At 36.2% G+C, this 22,101-nt stretch overlaps 1 protein-coding gene across 2 annotated transcripts; it reads right to left on the reverse strand.

The window, feature by feature from the left end:
* Positions 1-3,834: 3,834 nt before the first annotated feature.
* Positions 3,835-21,083, reverse strand: LOC111514902 (ATP-binding cassette subfamily C member 4). Of its 2 annotated transcripts, none has more exons than XM_074182455.1 (19): positions 18,902-21,083; positions 15,517-15,624; positions 15,307-15,441; positions 15,055-15,253; positions 14,776-15,001; positions 14,522-14,678; positions 14,007-14,385; positions 13,677-13,897; positions 13,295-13,610; positions 13,128-13,226; positions 11,014-11,195; positions 10,666-10,961; positions 7,370-7,600; positions 7,062-7,292; positions 6,444-6,733; positions 6,004-6,188; positions 5,841-5,901; positions 4,379-4,539; positions 3,835-4,204 (listed from the first exon to the last, which is right to left on the reverse strand). In XM_074182455.1, the coding sequence occupies exons 1-19, from the start codon at positions 18,973-18,975 to the stop codon at positions 3,913-3,915; spliced, it is 3,843 nt and encodes a 1,280-aa protein (XP_074038556.1). In that variant the 5' UTR covers positions 18,976-21,083; the 3' UTR covers positions 3,835-3,912. The 2 variants fall into 2 exon arrangements, with proteins under 2 accessions (XP_074038556.1, XP_074038555.1); XM_074182454.1 differs by having other exon boundaries at positions 7,056-7,292.
* Positions 21,084-22,101: the final 1,018 nt, after the last annotated feature.

Genomic DNA, 22,101 nt, shown 5'->3' on the forward strand with positions numbered 1-22,101 from the left:
AATGGTGAAGGAAATCCACAACGAATGGCCATTCTTAGACGTTTTGGTGAAGAGGACCGATACTAAGTGAGAAACATCTGTATACCGAAAACCCACTCATACGGGACAGTATCTGAACCGCGAATCCAACCACCATCAATCAACTAAAAGAGGAATCATCAAGACTCTATTAGACCGTGCTTTTGGTCTTTGTAATACGAAGGAAGGTCTCGTGAAGGAACTAAACATCATCAAAAATGATCTTCAACGGAATGGCTACTCCAAAGCGATGGTAGAAAAGACTTTGGCTAGAAGACAGCAGGAGCCTCGCAAGGAAGAGAAGCCGTCACAACCAGTGCTTACACTTCCCTACATCAAAGGATTATCGGAGAGGATAAGAAGAATTGGTTCCAAGTACAACATCAGAACCTGCTTCAGATCCGGTAACACTATCCGTAGCAGCCTCACGAAAACCAGGCCACCAAACGCGGACTGCGATTCCAAGAATTGCATTTGCCGGATACCCTGTGAGTGCGGAAAATCCTATATTGGTGAAACTAAGAGGCCATTGAATGTTCGCATTGCCGAGCACAAGAAACACACACAGCGAGGGGAAACCAGCAAATCAGGAATAGCAGACCATGTTTGGACCCATCAACACAACATCGAGTGGTCCCAAGCTGAGATCTTGCACAGAGAGGAACATTGGCTTAGGAGAAAATTCAAGGAAGCCGTATACATGTTGTCCAACAACGTATTCAGCCAAGCCAGCGTAGAAATACTCAACATATGGAAATCCATCATCAAGCGAAAAATGGCCAACTCCCGCCAAAACGGTCATCTCCCATGAAACCAGTGAAGCGGAAAATGGAAAGCGGGGATAAGTGAAAGTACTCGAACGACCTATAAATAGTCATCTCTCGGAGGAATCAGTCCAGTCATCACCCGAAGACGATTGTAGATACTAACAATCGAAACGTCGTGAACTAACGTGATTTGGAATCTCTCCACTTTTTATTTTCATTTTCTTTTTTCATTTCTTCATTTTTATTAATTCAATTGTTCTATTTTTACTTGTATTTTATTTCACTATTATTTCATTTCAGGTTTATTTTGGTTAATATAATCGTTATTTTCAGCTATTCATTTTCAATTCTTCTTTTTTAGTTGTTTCAGTGATTTCAAATCATTTTATATAGTAGACAATGGAAGTCCGAACTAGTGAAATTCATCATGAAACATTTGGCTATTTTTTTCTAAACTGGAGCTTGAACAACCATGCCAACGTGGAAAAGGATAAGGAAATACGAGGTCTAATAAAAAAATAAGATGAATTTAAATTTTTCTCAAACAATATTTATTTATCCATCAATTTCAGTTTTTCCCCTTTCAAAGTAGTCCCCTCAGATATGATACACTTGTTTGTTTGAAGGTGGTTGATAATGTTTCGTGGTGCATTTCATCAGTTCGGAATTCCATGTTCCTTTTATATAGAAAGAGAACTACAAAGCAAAGAAACAATTACCTATGTTATGCTTATGAAGTTTCAGATTCCATTGACTCGTCCGAAGAGGAATCCCCAGTCACACTTAAATCTATTATTATTTGGTCGAAACCAGTGTGTACCATTCCGTCCAGTCACATCACATGGGCTACAGCATTAGCCCAATCTTCTTTTCGTGTCCGTTCCATTGCGAGTTTTAATACACATTGGACATCAGAAGTTTTATATGTCACGTTTTCACGAGCTACGTAACTCTTAATTTGAGCCCAGATTATTTATCAATATCAAAGACGTTTTTTATTCTGAAGGTGAATCACTTTGGCATGCCGCAACTAATATTGCTCCTCCTACAGATAAAAAGAAAATACAAAGTGTATGGGACCGACCTCTTCTCAACATTATAACTGATAAACTTTTGAAATCTACAAGTGTATACGATAAGGCTCGTCTGAAAGCAGCAATGATCAAGGATTCGGGTGCTTGGCTGAATGCTTCACCTGTTGCATCTCTTGGAACACTATTAGACGATGAATCTTTCAGAATAGCAGTAGGACTTAGGATGGGTTCATCTATTTGTGTTTCTCATACTTGTGTTTGCGGTAGTATAGTTGATGAGTAAGGTACACATGGTTTGAGTTGCAGGAGAAGTGCAGGGCGTACATCTCGACTTCACCAAGTGAACGACATATTGAAACGAGCTATGTTGTCAGCGGATGTTTCTGCAATTCTGGAACCCTCAGGTACCAGTCGAGATGATGGTAAACGAGCAGATGGTATGGAAATACGGTAAACCTGTGGTATGGGACTTCACTTGGGTTGACACGGTCGCGACTTCTCATCTAGCCGAAAGTTCCAAGTCTGCAGCATTATCTGGCGAGAAATTGAAAAGAAAAAATACCAAACTCTTGGAAACAACTATCTGTTTCATCCAGTAGCGGTTGAAACTTTTGGTGTTTATGGCCCGGAGTCTCTGTTATTCGTTCATGAACTTGGAAGGAGAATAGGCCGAGCAACGATAGATCACCGTTCTACCTCTTCTTTGATAGAAAGAATTAGTATTGCTATTCAACGTGGCAATGCTGCTTCAGTACTTGGAACTATTCCTCCTTCACATAATTTTGATGAGATCATTCATTGCCCTGATTTCAGTACGGAACTGAAACCTCTTCGAAACAAGCCGAGATATGTGGATATTCATCAGTCTCCTATCAAGGTTACTTAGCAAGTCATTGATCCACCTTCTTCTTCTTTAGTGCGGTCAGTGGACTCAGGTCATTCTTGCCCCCCAAATATGAGTTGCAGTCCTCGTAGAACTGATTCCCTTTCAGTGGAAGAGCTTCATGAAGCAAGAGCCGAATAGATCCCTCTACGAAACCCTTCTTCACTTGGAAGGATCGATCGCAGCTTGAGAAATGGTTCTTATGGAGATTCTGTGAAACATGTTCTTCCTTACGAATCAGTAGATAGTTGTCCTGAAAATCTAGAGAAGAAAATTGGATTGGATAATTTAGGAAACACTTGCTACATGGATAGCATTTTACAAGTGGGGGTTCTCTTCGTGAGCAAAACAATAGCAGAATGATTCCGTACAGCCCATCTCGTCTTGTTTGTAAATCTTTTGCTGGAAAAATCCTCAGTTGTTTACTTTGTGGTAAATGTTCAAGAAGTACCGAAAACTTATGTGAATTTCTGGAACTTCATCTAGCTTTTCCTAATACGACTAATAACCAGTCCGTGCAAAGCTTATTGTTAAATCATCTGAAAATGGAATTTTTAACAGGTGATGATCGACTGTATTGTCAAACATGCGCCAAACTGACTGACTGTTATAAGGAAACAAGTATAGCTGAGGCACCAGTCAATCTAATAATAACACTGATGATTTTCAAACAAGACTCAACCGCTAACGGAAGCAAGAAACTCTTTGGAAGGTTCGAAATAGATAAACACTTCAACCTAGCAGACCACTATTATAATATTCCTGCAGTCATTGTTCACTGTGGTTCTGGCGTTGAATTTGGTCATTATTACGCTTTGATCAAAGACGAAAGTCGTGTCACGAAGTGTTCTGGCGATGCATTGAATTTATTGGAACCTCTGGAGACACCCTACATTTTCTTTTATAAGAGAGAGGACATTGTTAGATCAAGATCTTCAGATGATGTTGTGCTGCAGGTTTTTCCGGGTTTTCCTGCTGCTGAAAAAGCAAATGCGCCACTGGAATCAATGAAGTCGCCCCGGAGCGCCAATTAATGTTTATCGTTATTGTTTTATAATTAAATGAATAAAATGTCAAAATATTTTGGAAATGACTAATATTCCGGCGATGTGATGAAAGAAAAAGTATCAAGTTTTCCATATAATTCTCATTGTTTAATACTTTATAGTGAAACGAAACCAACAATAATCATACTGAAACAAAATCGAACTTAACAGTTATCAAATGTGAACTCTATCCCCAAATTCTTCTTCTCAAAGTCCTTCTTGGCGGCTTCCCTCAAAGTTTCTTGTGATTTAGCTCCTAATTCTTCCACCATCTTCCTGAAATGACCGTCAGGACTCTGAAGAAGTACATGAGCGTGACTGTATTCCAAAGCCTCCCCTCCATCCATGACAAGGATCTTGTCGCTGTCAATGACTGTTGACAGGTTGTTAGCGATGGTAATGACGGTGCATTTCTGGAATTTTTCTCGGATTATCTTCTGGATCAGGCGATTAGTACTAGAAAATGATAAAACATTCAGCCTTATATACCCAGACATTCATTACTAGTCTTGTTAATAGCCAGAGAAGCAGTTGATTTTTTGAGAAATTTCATTGGTACATTACTCTAACGTATATTTCTTTCAAACATTGTAACAAAAGGTATAAATACACACAGTTACGAATACTTACGATGGATCTGTATCAACTGAACCTTCCTCCACTACCAAAATTTTGTTGTTTCTAACCAAAGCTCTAGCAAGGCAGAGCAATCTTCTCTCGCCTGTATCAAAATTGGATCCTCTCTCAGAAACTAGCTGAGATAGATTGTAAACGGTCCCTTTCATATCGACCTATGAGTGAAAAATCTTATGATTTCCAGAAATACGAGTTTATTTTCTCAATAAATTATCATCTAAAAATCTTAGGAGGGTGTCCAATGCTCCGACAGCGTAAATATATTTGTAGGAGTACCTAATATTGCGGTTAAGTAATAATGCTTCAAAACTGACTAATAGTCAGGCCACTTCAATATAATTTAAGGAGTTTCTGATGTTCAGCCGACCTCAATATGATTTTGGAAGTGTCTAATTTCCGTCAAAGTTGAAATATTTTGGCAATGAATAATACAATTTCGGTGACAAAAATAATATCAGAAATGGCCAACGTTCCGGGAACATAAAAATGATTTCGGAAGTAGCTATTGTTTCGGTAACGTAACAAAAATTTCCGTAGTGACCAAACTTCCAGCGACGTGAAAATAGTTTTGAAATAATTTTTGTGACTGTCTTATACATATTCTGGCAACGTAAGATATTTTAAGGATGGTTAAAATTAAAACACTATTAACACAGTATGGGAGCAGCTAAAGAGACGGTGAAAAACCTTGAAAAACCTGAAAGATACTGATTTCCAGATTTCTTGAAAATTATTCTAGAATGACTTATGTTCCGATACCTTGAAACTAATTTGGGGGTGACTAATGTTCCGGGAACGTGAAAAATGTTTGAAAATATACTAATGCAGTTTACTGTGGTTTTCACTAGAGGTTTACAAAAACTACTACTGTTTTTTGCTATACGCTGGTTTCCTCAAAGAAGCCTGATGAATTTCTCTCGAATTATAACCATTTTATACTTTAGAAACCTTAGCATGGGTTCTAAAGTAGATTTAATCATCTGATTGTATCTAATTATCTGATAAGAGTGTAGGCAAGTAAGAGCTAGTGTTCCTAGACTATAAAATGGTTTTGATCAATGAGTAAATGATGACCTGCTTGAGAAAGTTATTGTAAAACACGTACCGCGGTTTTGTGAACCTTCCATACTGAAAATCACGTGAACTGCGTTAGTGAGTTTTAATATGATTTTTCATCGATTATGAACGGTTACATTCAATGTTTGGAAATGACTGATATTCCGGCACCTTGAGGTTAATTTTGAATTCCATGACAATTATGAAAATGTGGGTGTAACCAACTTAATTTAGAGCTGCGAAATTATTAAAAGAATCACCCACAGACGTCTGAACAGTACAACATTATTTGGGGATTGCTAAACATTTCGGTGATACACTCAGAGAAAGTAACAATGACTTAATATAATGGGACGTCAAAATGATTCAGATTCATATGACATTTTTCTTATATACTCACGTCTTCCAGGGCTTTCCAAAGTACGTCGTCTGTAACCCTGTTGAAAGGATCCAAGTTGTACCTTGAAAAGAATGAAAACTGAAGTCTCAACTATAAATATAATAAAAATTCGAAGCTGGAAAAAGTTTTAAAAGCTACAAGCGTTTCGAATGATGTGCCTCACCTTATAGTTGCTGAAAATAAAACCGGCTCCTGCGGTATGAAAGAAATGCTCGACCTGAGGGATCTCAAACTCATTGTAGACGTATCAATGTCGTCTATAGCCACAAGTCCTTCAACTGGGGAGAGTCTGAATAAGGAAGCAATCAAAGTCGATTGTCCTGAATCTCCCTTCCCGACAACACCAATCTGTACATGAAAGAAAAATAGTATATGAAATGAAAGTTACATTTATTTTATTTGGAGAGATTTAGTTTTTGGGAAAAACATTTTTGTGCTTCAACTTCTCCGTCCACACGGAAATTTTCAAATTTTCCTTGAATTGATGGAGTAGTATTCGGCCAAAACGTTTTTTCCCAACAACCATCAACTTTATCCTAAATTAGTTCTGTTTTAGTTCTTGTGGTACTCCTTATTCACTCACAGGGCAGATTCTCAACTTACTTTTTCTCTCGGTAATATTACTATATTCAAATTCTTGAGGGCAGGTGGTTTTTCCCTTGCATACCAGAGATGTGTATTTCTGAACGTTATTTTACCGAGCTGCGGCCAATTTTTAGGGGCGTTATCCCCTTCAAGGTTCTCTTTTTCTATTTTCGTGTACTCTAGAACTCTCTCCACGCTAATGACACTATTCGCCATGCCTGTGCCATATTTGACGCCCAATTGTAACATTCCTACCAGAATAATACTTTGGGATACCGCCAGTCCTACGTTTCCACTATGAATGTTTTCTGAAACGCCAAAAAAAATGTAAAATTTCGCTATACTCATGTTTAATCACGGATGGATCTTATTGCGCCATCTATGATTCCACGCTTCAAGCTCCATGAACTCACTAGTAGATTTCCTTTAGAAATAACTGTAGTTTTGAATGAAAGCTGTAGATGGCAGCGAATGTTGGTAGTCAGTATAAATTTGTGTGTTTTATTGGCACTAAATTGGGTCGTTTTCGTTCGAAATAATTCGAAATACGATTAGTGGCAACAAAACATACAAACACACTGCTGGTCGTCTGGATGAATGTTATATAATTGAGGTTAAAAGAATACTTACGCTTACCATTTCTGAAAATAATGAAGTGGAATGCGACAATTGCCAAAAATACTGTGAAAATCACATCCGAAAAGAACCCAAACGCTTCGAAGCAAGATGAAGACAGGAACCAAAAGCTCGTGTGACTATTGAGTAGGTCGTCAAACTCTTCACTCAACATTTGTTCAGCTCCCGAAGAACGTATCGTTGACAATCCAGAAACAGAGGAGGTAATATGGGAATATAAGGGTGATCTAGCTAGAAATATAGAAAATATACTTATTAGTAGGTACTTATAGACCACACAACTTGAAGATTGTTCAATATCATCTCACCTTTTTTTTCCATACTGTTGATTATTCGAGATGTTTTCAAATAGGACAAGACAATAAAGTAGATGATTATTGCCAAGAGAAAAGCTGGTATTAGCATCCAAACCGAAGTGATAAACACTAGAATCAAAATTCCCAACATCATTAAGTAGATCTGTATAGCTTTCATAGTTGCGCTCGGTAGAATCAGATCCATACTGGCTAGATCTTTAGAGAACCTGCTCAATATTTTTCCTGAAAATGTAAAATAACTGAATGATTATTGGATACTACGAAAATGCAAAGATATCTTAGAATTAACATAAAACCAACAGAAAGGATGTTAAAGGTGGGGAAAAAATGGGAGCAAATGGAGAAAAGAATGAATAGAAAATTGAGACAATGGGGAATGTTCCTCAATTTGGGTTATTACAGCAAATGCAAGTTTGAACAAAATAAAGTTGAGTTTAATTCATGAGTTTTATAAATTTACTTCGAAAAGTATTTAAATTGTTGTTTCAAATGTTGGGTTTTAATTTTTAAAGGGATTAGTTTCTAATTCACATATTGGCAACAGCGCCTATATCAAGGTGAAATAATTTACACGTACCTAGATATTCCACTTTAAAAAAGGAAAATTATCTTTATAAATCAACAATCAAGGAAAAATATAAATTATAGTTCAATACCACCTCCACAAGCCACATGAACAACAGTTGTTTTGTTATTTGTTTATATGTAGGAAGATAGGTTATAGTAAAACCAATAATGATTGAGAGTAAAGCGCGTTGTCATATCTAAATTTTACGTTACCAGTTTATAGCAGAATCAAAATATAGTAACCAGTAGAGTTGTAGGTTGTGACAAATTATAGATAATACACAATACTAGTACGATTAAAAGGTATTATTTATGACAAAAATCAGTAATGAGCTTGTAATGAGTAATACTTATACATTTCCTGATTACTGATCAGTTAAAATTCATTATTTTCTGTATAGTGTTAGATATATTACAACTAGTGGCAACGCTGTACGCAACGATATTTCTGTCTTTGTCACTTTGCCGTAACTTCCATCTCATCGTTGCAGTCCTCACTAATGTACTTGCAGCCATGAGCGTATCATTGGTTTGTGAATTATACAGCGTGAATTGTACGTTTTACAGTTAAGTTAGTCAGCAATCGACGTGTTGTGATAACAATTGGTGAAAATAATAGTGCTAATAAGTGTTTAAGCGTTACATAATTATATTTCTACACCGTTCTCAAACTACTCAAAAAATGAGAGACATGGTCGGGCCTTCCACGTCGAAAAAGGTAAAACGGTCGGAGTCTCGGTCAGTAAGAGAAAAACAAATTGTACTGCGAGTATTTCACTGTCTTGAAAGAGATCATCAGCCACCAAAAGATGACTTTGTGCATATGTGCTGTAATTCTACGTGTGTACCTCCGAATAACCAACCGGGCATTTCTACATTATTAAGTTCCACAATTACAAAAGATAAATTAGTTGATATGTGCTCTGATTATACCGGTGTACCAAAATCATCGATTTACAAAATACTAAGAGAAGCAGAAATTCATGGGGACGTACAAACGCCAAAAACTAGTAGCGGACGAAAAAAAATCACAGTTGATGAAGAAGCCAAAACCAGTATACGCGGAACTATTCACAGTTTTTTTTCAGAAATGAGCTGCCCACACTACAAACAGGTCTGGAGGCACTTAGCGATCATGAATTGGTCCCAAAAATGGGTAAAGAAACTTTTAGGAAACTTGTACACGAAATGAAATTTACGTACGGAAAAGTTGACAGGAAAAGCATTCTCATTGAACGTCAAGAAATAATGGCATGGAGCAGAAACTATCTAAGAAAAATTGACGAATTTCGGAAGCTCAAAAAAAATTGTACTTCATGGACAAGACATGGGTTAACCAAGGACATACGGTCAAAAAAGTATGGCAGGATGGTAATATAACAAGTGCACGACAAGCCTTTATTGAAGGTTTGTCAGTTGGGTTGAAACAGCCATCTGGAAAAGGTAGTCGTCTGATAGTTACGCATATAGGAAGCGACAGTGGATTTTTACCAAATGGTGAATTAATATTTAAATCTAAGAAAACAGGCGACTATCATGAAGAGATGAATGCGGAGGTGTTTGAAAAATGGTTTGAAGGCATCATTCAACTTGTGGAACCTGGGTCTGTCATCGTCATGGACAATGCCCCATACCATAGTCGACATTTAGAACCATTACCGAAACAATCATGGAAAAAAGCAGCAATTCAAGAATGGTTAATTAATAAGAACATCCAATATAACAAAGATAGTTTAAAGGCAGAACTACTTCAGCTAACAAAATTACACACAGACAAATATAAAAAATTCGCAGTGGATGAAATGGCGTTAAGTCGTGGAATTACAGTTTTAAGGTTACCACCATACCACTGCGAATTAAACCCAATAAAATTAATCTGGGCGCAAGTAAATGGATATGTGGCACGAGAAAACAGAACATTTAAATTAGTGGACGTGCAACATCACCTACAAGAAGCTATTCGAACTGTTTCTGCAGAAGACTGGAAGAAATGCATGCAGCATGTTTTAAAAGAGGAGCAAAAAATATGGGACGTAGACAACCGTATTGAACACAATATTGAACCAATCATAATTCACTTTGATGATAGCGGTAGCAACAGTGACGAATCTGAGGTTGAAGATTAGACGAAAATTTGTACATTTACATTCATATTATATTCTAATAACAAACGTTTGTAATTTGTATTTTCTAGTACCCCTGACGATGAGTTTGAGTTACTCGAAAGCTTGAGAATAGTTATAAAGAGTTCACTTATCAATTGCTGCTATATATATATATATATATATATATATATATATATATATATATATATATATATATATATATATATATATATATATATATATGGTATAGAAAACACTGCAAAGAGAAAGAAAACAATATAAAAATTCAAAAAGTGAAAGAAGACGATAAATAAATAACGCAAATAACTAAATCAGAAATTTAATGAGGTATATTTTCAGGAGTGAATAATTTTTTGGAAAAAAAGGTTTTAGATTTCTACATGGAGAAGTAGAAAGCCAAAACCTTTTTTTTATGAATCAGAAAGTAACTGAGGTTCTGAAGATAAGGAAAATAAAAAGGTAGATACTTCTTAGGAGTAGAAAAACTTATAAAACAGGAAAAATGTAAATAAACTGAGGAAAAGAACAGAAACTGACAAAAATATGGAAAATTATACACAAGGAGAAGTTCAAAATGACAATTCTCAACTTAACCTGATGCGTGGACGTTGAAAAACCTCATGGGAGCGAGAACCACATGGGAGAACATTTTCCCGTGAAGCACTTCAGAAGCACTGATGCAAACTCGGTTAAACATAAGAGATCTCATAACGACCAGAACAACACACGCTATTATGATTCCTGTGTAGACGTAGATATGGAAATGCCCTTCCTCTGTTTCGTCAAGATCCATGTAGTCGTTAATCCTCGGTATAATTTCCATCAAATCAGGAAAAATGTTCTTGTGGTCTGAAGCTCCAGAGGTGTCTCCAGTGGAATTGACGTTCACCCTGGAAAATAAATGGGAGTAGGGGTCTGAAATGTTAGGATGGAGAGACTTACCAGTAGGTCACCCATAAATCGGAGACATTAGTGAACAGTTGCCCCAGAATGAAGAGAGTGGCAAGGATTGCAAGGACGCATCTATTCGCACCTGACCTGAAGTAATCCCTCAAGGTTCCACACGGGGACCGCTCTTTGGAATCTTGCTCAATGAAGTCTGGATCACGATTAGCAACGAAAGTCTGGAAATTGAATTGTTGAACAGAAATTCAGCGAGTTCAAGCTCTACTGCCTCGGGATTTACACACAATAATATTTTTTTACCAAATATTTTATTAACGGACGAAGCAAATTTTCCACGAGATGCTATTATGAACTTTCACAATAATCATTCTTGAGCCGGCGAAAATCCACACGTTATTTGAGAAAGTCATTATCTGCAACAATTTTCGCTGAACGATTTGGTAGAAATTGTCCCATTTTTTCTACCAGCAAGATTAACAGGTGAATTCCAGACGGACTTTCTGCCAGATCATTTACCCATTTTGCTAATCACTGGATTGAACGTGCTGGAACTCAAAATTGGCCAGCTCGCAGTTCTGATATGAATCCACTGGATTTTTATCCATGGGGTAATCTGAAGAGTCTCGTTTATAAAACTCCTGTTCAAGATGTGAATGACTTAAGGAGTCGAATAAATGAAAATTTGATAAGGAAAATGATAATTTTCTTCTTTTTCCCCTTGAAACCAAAAAGAAAAATACAAGCTCATATCAAAGTCCCTTTCTTTCAATTTCAGTTTATAAGGCGTAAATTTATTTTTGTGTAAAATACGTCGTACACTCTCTCGGTTAACATCTGTTCTATCTGCAATATCTTGAATACTTGTTTTTTTATGTTCTACGACATCCAAACATATTTCAAATTCCACTTCTTCAGTATGTCTAGAAGGCTGATGTGCTTTTCTAAAATCACTCTCAACCGAGCCAGTAGATTTAAACTTAGCTATTATCCTACTAACTGTTGACTGATGAATATTTCTTGCAGGATGTCTGGCATTGAAAATATCAGCTACTTGTCGGTGACCGGTATTCTCGCCGCATATTAAAACGATTTCAATTTTCTCTTGAGGATTCAGCATTTTTAACAACACACTAGATAACGAATAAACTATTTTAAATCTAAAACTGATAAATACTATTTTGAGTTATTCAACAAATGTCAAATGACAATGAAATATTTTGCTTATTCAGTTCAGTTCAATTGTTTCCACAGTACCCTTAGTTTAATTTCGTTGTAATTTTTCGTAATTAGTAAATCAAAGTTTAACTGTTTGAAAACTACAGTAAAGAATAAATTATTGACTTTTCATTGATATTGTTTTTTAATTATGCTTATGTATCAAGCTATTTCGCAAAAAGTAGAAATAAAGTTAAATATTTATATGTTTTTAAAAACTGTATCAACTTTGCATCATTTTTGGCATAATATTTTCTGGTGTTTTAAATTTTTGCGAAACAAGTTGTATTTAGAATTGCAATTGGTATTAAAAATGCGTTAGAAAGATAAGTTAGGCATAAAGCACTAACTTTGTTGACGTTTGGCTAAATTTAAGAAATCGGCAAATGTCAAATTTTCTAAAAACTGTAAAAAAACTAAATTTGTACTAGAGAGCTAAAAATTGGTATATGGGTAAAAAATGAAAAAACAATCATCTTTTCTCTTTACCGATTTTCGAAATTTCGAGCAATAACTGCTTTTCTGAACATTTTTTGGAAAAAATGTCAAATTGGACGTGACATGACATGATGCCAAATGACATATGCATGACATATGCATGTCATTTGGCATCATTTCTGAAGCACAACCTAATGGAGATATGAGAAGTTGCTTGAAGAGATGAACAAAAAAAATCCCATTTGTTGCGGACTTTATGTGTGACACTGTATATTTCAGTTTTTTTTTCAAATTCTGTTCAATAACTTATATATTCATGTAATATATATGTATATTAGGATATCTATTTCAAATAAATCTATTTCTTTTTCCAAATAAAAGCCTTAATACTTCAAATAACTTAAAACGACCCAACGAATCACCCTCTGAAGTTTCGTACCATAGTTAGGAAACACCTCGTGTATGCATATCACTGTACACATAGAAAATATACTCACACTTGTTATATCTTTCCGATTATGAGATGATCTTGTCATCAGTAAGCTCAGTTCAGTTTCTGACAGATCTTGGAAATTCAAAACTTTACTAATTGTTCCCTGCAAAAGAAACCGATATTACCAATACCATACCACCAACTTTGGTATTCAGAATGAGCGACACCTACATTTTCCAAGAACACAATCAAATCAGCCTTTTCCAAATACTCAATTCTCTGCGTCACCAGCACCCTCGTTTTATTGGCCAAAAAGCCACAAATACACTCGTCAAAAATTTGCTGCCCCACATTAGCACCAATTGCAACTAGCGGATCATCCAGAAGATAATTATCAACATCAACATATACAGCTCTGGCCAGGTTGATCTTAGCCTGCAGCGCTTTGCTAAGTCTCACCCCTGTCTCTCCAATAAGGGTTTGGTCGCCTTGAGGTAACTGCTGCAGGTCCATTTCCAAACCACAGATCTTGACTACTTCTCTATACCTAAGAAGGAAAATACTTTAACTGGTAGCCTCCAAGACTCCCGGACCTAAATCTTTATATTCTCACCTGTGTCTATTATAATTGCGACCAAATAGTATGTTGTTTCTGATGTTGGAAGAGAAGAGCCAAGGATTTTGACTGGCGTAAGAGACAGAACCAATAACTTCCATTCTTCCCGAGGCTATGGAGAGTTCTTTCAACAGCATGTTCACGAAGGCAGTTTTCCCAGATCCGTAGTCTCCAACTATGCAGCAAAGTGTGCCTGGTCGAAGTCTAAAGTTGAGATTCTAGCGGTGAAGAATAAGAGAAACAAAGAGAATCATAAATCGAAGCCAAAGAGTTACTTCCATGGAAGCTCACATAGTTACATCATGAATATAAGAAGCTACACCATACCTGGAGTATTGGCACGTGTCCTTTTTTAACGCAAACATCTGCTAACTTAATCGAGCCAGGTTTTCGTCTACTTTTCGTATAGCTGATGACTTTAAACTCGCTACCCTTTTCCTCCAGCAGAAGAAACCTCTCCAGCCTCTCGATAGCTTCGCTAGCTTCCCCGTACCGAGCTACAGCTTCCGGGAGGTACTGACACATGTAGAGCTGGAGTATGTTGAAGATGTTAACGGCTGTGAAAACCACCTCAGCTTTTAGGGTATTACCAAGCAGTACGAAGGTTATGAGAGATACAAAGAGAGCCACACGCTCCGTGAGGAATGTGAGAGAAGAGAGGGTGGCTTTGATGTAGGCTGATTTCTGTATCAGGTCGATTTCGAATCTGAAAATAGAAGGCAGTGAGTAGCATAAAGTAGATCAGTTTCATTGGTGCTGTCAAATAAAATAATTGATTCAGTTACATCACATTGAAATTGAAAGAAGTGTCAAGATAATCATCTAGATATATTGGATCTTACTTCCTAGCAGCCATCAGAACTTTCTCGAACGGCTTTTCCCAAGCATGCATCTTGATGAGGTGTATTCCAGAAATGATTTCAGTAACAACTTTCGTTCTGTGGTCTGTAAGAACATCCGTTTTATTGCACAATCTTCTCTGAGAAGTCACCAATAGGGCTGAAACATTATGGGTTAATGAGACTAGATTAATTACATTGTTGTGTAGATTGTTTAGGTTACTATTTGAAGGAAGAAAAACAAATGAATGAGTCACCTCTCATTGGGATGGATTCTAGAACTATCAGCATCACCCCAGCAAAGGCAGCCACCCCTAGTAGATCCCACAAGACATAAAGGGAGCACAAGCATTGTATGGGTGCCACATAAAAGAAATGGAGATATTTGGCAGCTTCATCGAATGTACTAACGTCTTTTGATAACAAGTTGACTATTTGTGCTGTCGTAGTTTGCGATAGAGATGATTGGCTGAGTCTCAAAACCTTAAAATATAGTTGAAGGAGTCTTCAGGATGGAAACAGAGGTTTATACCTACTTTTCTGTAAACTAGAGACGAGCATGCGATTCTCAGCCTCATACCGATTCTGGAACAGCCTGTGTAGCACTGATGGGTCATCAAACTGTTTAAGATGGTTAGGGTTATGATGCTGACCGCCCAATTCCATATGGTGTTTGTTGACTCATCAACGTGGAAGGATTTGATATATTTCTCCAAGACAATGGGCAGCAAAGTTCTAAATAATGAGAAATGACAACGCAGCTGATTTTAACTATGGTATTCACTAACCTTATGACAACACTCTGTAATAACAACCAGAATCCAAATATTGAATAAGACTTTCCAAAGGTTTTGACGATTGCCACCTGCAGACACGGAGGTATATCTCTGTTTGTTGCTTTGATGAGTTCTATATTCCATTTCCTAACATTAACAGAATCACTGGTTGCTATGCTGCTTCAAGTACTATTCTGGTGAAACATGTCACGATATACTTACTTCTCCAATTCATCGGCAAGCGGAGTAGACAGATCCATTCCTCTTGGATGGATGTTCCCACTTTTAATTTGATTGTAGCAGCCTCTTTTGAAAATCGGCAACACCCAACTGAAATTGGTCCAACCCAGTTACATAATATTGTCAACAGAGAACTATGTTTCTTGAAACTCGTTATTATAGTGCCCTCAGTTTGACCAACGTACTTTTTATCATAACCTTCCAGTACACTTTTTGTAGTGTATGAGTAGTTTTCAATGCCAGTTTGGTATTTAATTTTTCAATAATTTGGACCAAACCATTGCTGTGTTTGGGTTAATATGAAAGAACTATAAACTTTGGATAAACATCTCTTTGACGAGGTTGATACGAATGCAGATGAAGGCTTCGAATATGAAGAATACTAGGCTCTTTCAGATAGAGTTCTCATGACTCCTACCGTTGTCAATATTGAAAAAAATGGTGGAGTTACATTGTCCATGAGCTCTTTGGCTTTCTACTTATTCAAATGTATGAAAAAATGTGTCATTGTGTCATATGACACGCGAAATATACAGTGTGACCCACTTTCAATGGAAACACAACCCTAAAATTCGAAGTTGTTAATCGATTTTAATATATTTTTTTTAAATGTCAAGTACTACTACTACTACGATATTTTTTCTTAGTCGAAAATCGGGATTTTTTATTAGCGATTTTTTTATTGAAGAAATCACTACGCCACTGGATTCAGAGTGCCTCTAAATAGGTGTGACCAAAATTTCATGAAAAAATATTCATTATTTACAAAGTTATGACAACTCAAAAATTCGAAAACTCACACAGCTAACAGTCACAATATATCATTTTTTTTTATGATTTCAACAATAAAGTGCCGCCAGATGAAAAAAAAACAAATAGAGCAAATATTTTTAATGAAAATAACCGAATTACATTCGAACAATTCAACTAACAATGAAGCAAAAAATTTTAATAAACGTAACTGATAACTAATTATTGAAATGTTTCGATTCAGTGCAACAATTAATTCCAACTCATATTCTAGTAGCCTTTACTAATCCACCACATATTTCGATACATGTGTCGTGCGCTTACGAATGTTTCTGATTACGTTTCTTAGTTCTTGAGGGCTGATATCTGCACATACCTGTCGAATTCTTGCACAAAGTTCATTTTTATCTCTGGAGCGGTTTTTGTAAACCTATTGTGTGAGAAGTCCCCAGAGAAAAAAGTCCAAAACTGTGAGGTCTGGAGATCTGGGTGGCCACTCTATAAACGGACTACCACGGCCTATCCATCGGTTTGGAAAATGTTCGTTAAGCCATTGCCTCACAGCTCTGGCATAATGAACTGAACATCCTTCTAACTGGACAATTAAATTTGATCGTTCATGATTGACAGCTCGTGAATAGCATCCCAAAACTCTGTGTTTAAAAATTCGTTCGTTCAATATCCCACACCAGACGTTGATTTTTTGGGAATACTGGCTTTTACAGTTTATTACCCAGTTAGGATTATCCGCTGCCCAATAGCGACAATTCTGTGATGACACTACTCCATTTGTAGTGAAAGTGGCTTCGTCGGTATATAAAATATTTTTTAGTAAATTTCTATTGTTTAAATATTCCCCATGAACAATTTTCCAGTCGTATTGCTTCATCGCCTTCTTGAAGTGTGTGTAAAAATTTTGGCTTGAAAGGTTTAATATTCTTCGCCTTGAGACATCTCCGAATAGTTTCTCGTGGAATATTCAAATCTAAAGTGGCATTCCTTATACTGGCATTAGGATTATTTACGAAATAATCTAAAATGATTTGATCATTCCTGTTTCGTCTTTGTACAGGATTACTTTTTAACATCATTTTTGATACTGCACCAGTTTCATTGAATATTTTATTTATTTTATTTACCGTACCGCAGCTAATACGAGGACGATCTGGATGTCTCTCATTATATACTCTACAAACCTCTCTAGCACTTCTAACGTCATCTCCCGAAAGGCGTACAATTTCAATTTTCTCTCTTACGCTCAATCTTGCAGCCATGACACAAAATAATTCGAAGAACTGTAAAGTGAATATTGTTGACAATAGTACACTTAAATCTTTCACAAGTGTCAAACTGTAATATCATTTCCATGGCAACTAAGATTTAAATTGAAATATTAGGTCTTAGTTTTAGTTAATTTGCGTGAAAACTTGAATGTAATTCCGTTATTTTCATTAAAAATATTCACGCTATTTGTTTTTTTTTCATCTGGCGGCACTTTATTGTTGAAATCATAAAAAAAATATTCTCATGGCTATATCTGTTGATATAGGGTGTTTTTTGTAACTGTTAGCTGTGTGAGTTTTCGAATTTTTGAGTTGTCATAACTTTGTTAATAATGAATATTTTTCCATGAAATTTTGGTCACACCTGTTTAGAGGAACTCTGAATCCAGTGGCGTAGTGATTTTTTCAATAAAAAAATAGCTAATGAAAAATCCTGATTTTGGACTAAGAAAAAATATCGTAGTATGCCCTGAAACTTTAATAAACATTTCAAATTTTGTCCCAAGGTAGACCTTTTAGTACTTAACATTTTAAAAAAAAATTATTAAAATCGGTTTACAACTTCAAATTTTAGGGGGGTGTTTCCATTAAAAATGGGTCACACTGTATATTATCGACTGCATTATTTCCAAGAAACTACGGAAACAAGCTATTCACTGGGTCAACCCCACTACAATAAACAATGATAAGTGTCATAGGACATTGACAAACATAACATTGCTAGTTTTTTGAAAATTAAAGACTTGGACTTGGCTGACAAGAAGAATAATAATTCACTGAAATTCATGAAAAACAATAAGGACAATTTTTCAGTGTGGATAGAGTAGATATACAAGTTGAGTTGTGACTCTTGCCTGAAACTTCATATGGGTGAGAACCTTTTTCCAAAAAATGAAAGAACATAGAGTAGTTTCTTGATTATGAAGAATAGTATTACATTTGAATAAAGAGGCGCCTGAGTAGAAAAATTAGGCACAATATCGATTCTGTAGTAGTAAAATTAATCGTCTTGTGTTACGTTGGAAAAAGTACGCTGTTTCAAATAGCGCATCAATCAAATTGAAAATATATTTACTGGGATATTACAGTTTAAAGTTGACTCATAAAAACACACCAAAATTTTTAGTTTGCGGTTCAGATTCCACAATAATCGTATTAATTCCTTTGAAGCCGTTGTGAACGGTTGAATTTCCTATTTATTGACTGTAAATTGATAAAACATATCAGTTTTTGAAAATAGATCAAAGGTTGGATGAAAAAAATTATTCAGTGTATCCCACATTGGACAACAGCGGTCTGAAGTAATCCCAAATACATTTTTGTTAGGTACTTACCAAAAAAGAAGTTTCGAAAATACATTCGGTTCATGTCCAGGAGACGCAACCAAGAGTTTTTTGTCAGGATCCATTTCCAGTATCTTTAAATCACATTCTAGATCAAGTCGCTGAATCTTCAGTATAGAAACCTATGATTCGCTGATAGATTTTTATCGAACCTTAACACCCTACTTTATTTCTACATCGTAAAGAAACTTCGACGAGTATTCTAATGATATTCAGAAATAAAACGTAGCTAGAATATACTAATGATATCGATAAGAATTGTTTAACTGCCAATGAATAGTTTCAGGACAGTTTTTGACAACATGATATCACACTATAAGTACTACTCTGTTCTAAAAATAGGGGGAAATTTCATTTTCCTCTGAAAATTATTCATTTATACATCAATTCATATTTTGTAACCTTCAAAGTAGCTCCCTCGGCCCCGGCGCTTTTTCCAATCCCCGAAGAAGTTTTGATATGCACTTTTTGGTATGTCCCAGAGCTCTCTCTCTCTCAGCGATTCAGTTTTTATCTCCTCAATCGTCGCAAATCGCCGTCCTTATATGGGTCTTTTCAATCTTGGGAAGAGAAAAAAGTCGCAGGGGGCAAATCTGGTGAATACGGTGGCTTAGACAAGAAAATACTGATTTTGGGGGAATTCATGATCAGTTTAATGAAATCAATGGAAACACTTTTGTATAATTTCCACTAGTTTTCACGACCTTTTTCGGGTTTTATCCCATAATCAAGTATGAAAACCAGCTAATACATTTGACATATAGTTTAGCGGGCAACGGTTGTGAAGTTATCCACATCCACAACGTACACTGACAAAAAAATATCGCATTATTATTTTTTTCATTTACCGACTCTGCACACCTACCATTTTTCAATACGATACGCTTATTGACTGAATTAGTGAAAAACAGAGCCGTCCTAGTTTATTAAACTGGCTGAAGGGGTGAAAATGGGGTGGAAATATTTAAAAAAATCGACTTCAAATCAAATCATCTAAAGGAACAATTTGTTCAGCCTTACACTATAGGTTAATGGACTTACACCTATCAGAAAACAACTACTCCCGTGGCTAATACCACGAAAGATGTTGGATTATATCCGACAGGCGTCAGTGCAGGAATCTTTACTGAAGTTATTCCTGCATGTGCTTTTGGCGGCAGTTGTATCGCCTCTCTTCTCTCTTTCAAGGAAATCTGCCTTCTGCCTTCGCTGCTTCACTCCCAAAATTTACGAAAAAAATTGCTTGGCATGACCCAATCGGAATATTAACAACCTCAACAACTTCAATATTAGTGATTCGACGATTTTCCATAACATTGTTTTCACTTTATCAATATTTTTGTCAGTTGTTGATGTGAGCGTCGTCATTTACATCTTTTCGATCTTCTGTGACAAGCGTGTACCACTTGTCAATAATTTTCTGGCTCGCAGTACAACCAACGTATGCCACTGTCAACATTCCAAGTGTTTTTGAGCACTTAGTTTTATTTTTTACACAAAATCTGATTCATTGTTTCAATAGCAGGAACACACGAAACACTTCTAACTTTTATATCTCTCATCAACAAAGTAAACATGCTAAACAGCTAAAATGTGTTTCTTTAATAAGTTATAAATTTTCATAATATCTTTAGAAGAACGGGGCGATTTGACAGAAGGAAATTGATAAGAAAACACAAGCTATTGATATGGAAATATGCTATTCACACCTAAAAGCTGCCGTAGTTCAGGAAAATAATGATGCAATGTTGTGATTCTATAATTCATCAATCCCTTCACTTGTACCGTTAGGACTTTCTATTAACACATTTTTCCCAATTCATAATTATCTATAATTCATTAATTGCATGCATAATCGATTTCATTCAGAGTAATTCAGAAGAAAACGCAAAATTCCTCAAATTAATAAGAAAACAAATGGAAGAATATATTCATAGTTCCTGTGCAGTTATCTGTATTCCTATTTTTCTGAGAAAACAGTGGTATAAGAGAGGAGGCAAACGCGTTTATCAAATTTTATCTTACAGGGCGTTGTTAAACAGTTCATCAGAACTTAGTAACATCCTTTATTCAAGATATCACTTGTGGTGTACCTCAAGCATCGGTTCCGGGGCCACTGATATATTTGAATGGACTGTGAATGGATTTTTATACATATGCAGATGATGCAAACGTTCATTTTTGTTCACTAACTCGTCAATACGCAACAAAAAGAAAATACTGTTATTGAAAGCACAAAAACTAATTGTTTCTTCTAACATAGGGTATTTTTATAGAGACATAGAACTATGAAATGGAATAAAACAAAGATACATTTTTGAATTGACATGAATTTTACTTCATTCTAAAGAGAATCTTCTGGCTTTATAATTTAAATATGACTTTTGGCCATATGACCGCCACGGCTGGCTCGGACGTAGTCCAATCTGGAGGTCCAATCTTCGATGACTTTTTCCAATATTTGTGGCCGTATGTCGGCCACAAATATTGAGGAATGTTGTCCTCCAACCAGTCAATCGTTTCGGGCTCATCCGCGTAGACTAGCGACTTCACATATACCCACAGAAAATAGTCTAGCGGCCAATTCACGGGTCCGGAACGTGAAACTTTGCGATTACGAAATGTTTCCTGCAATAAATCAACTGTGGCACGAGCTGCGTGACAGTTGCGCCGTCTTGTTGAAACCACAGTTTCTGTTCATCATAGTTGTTCAATTGATGAACGAAAAAGTCAGTAATCGTGGCTCTAAGCAATCACCATTGACTGTAACATTCTGAACAGTATCGTTTTTAAAGAAGTACGGACCAATGACTCCACCAGTCCATAAAGCACACCAAACAGTCAGTTTTTCTGTATGTAACGGTGTCTTAATATAAACTTGAGGATTATCATAACTCAAAATACGACTGTTTTGTTTATTGACGTATCCATTTTAATCTAGGTCACATGTACTTTTTTTTGTAACATTTTTCCTTTCCTTAAACTTTCTAGGCAAAAATACGAATCGAATGACACCTTCGACGTAATTTTTGGACAGGGCTGAAAATGTCACCAAAAAAAGTTAAATCGTGTACATATGAACCAGACTATTTAGACAAAAGTGAACTTCATCGCTAAATAAAATTGTTCTGGCCCATTCACCGAATCTACGCCTTGCTAGGTGATCGTGTGGCTCCAATTCTTGCACGAGA

Source organism: Leptinotarsa decemlineata, unplaced genomic scaffold (assembly GCF_025532065.1).
Source record: "Leptinotarsa decemlineata unplaced genomic scaffold, Ldec_3_MD MMD2_tig00026328_RagTag_RagTag, whole genome shotgun sequence".
In the NCBI taxonomy this organism is placed as follows: domain Eukaryota; kingdom Metazoa; phylum Arthropoda; class Insecta; order Coleoptera; family Chrysomelidae; genus Leptinotarsa; species Leptinotarsa decemlineata.

Excerpts from the sequence above, each read along its gene's own strand:
- LOC111514902 (XM_074182454.1), bottom strand. The coding sequence starts at position 18,975 with ATGGATCCTGACAAAAAACTCTTGGTTGCGTCTCCTGGACATGAACCG. Across the intron at positions 15,625-18,901 it reads TTTTCGAAACTTCTTTTTTG|TTGGGTGTTGCCGATTTTCA; the intron begins GTAAGTACCTAA and ends GACCAATTTCAG. Across the intron at positions 15,442-15,516 it reads CTTGCCGATGAATTGGAGAA|GAAATGGAATATAGAACTCA; the intron begins GTAAGTATATCG and ends TGTTAATGTTAG.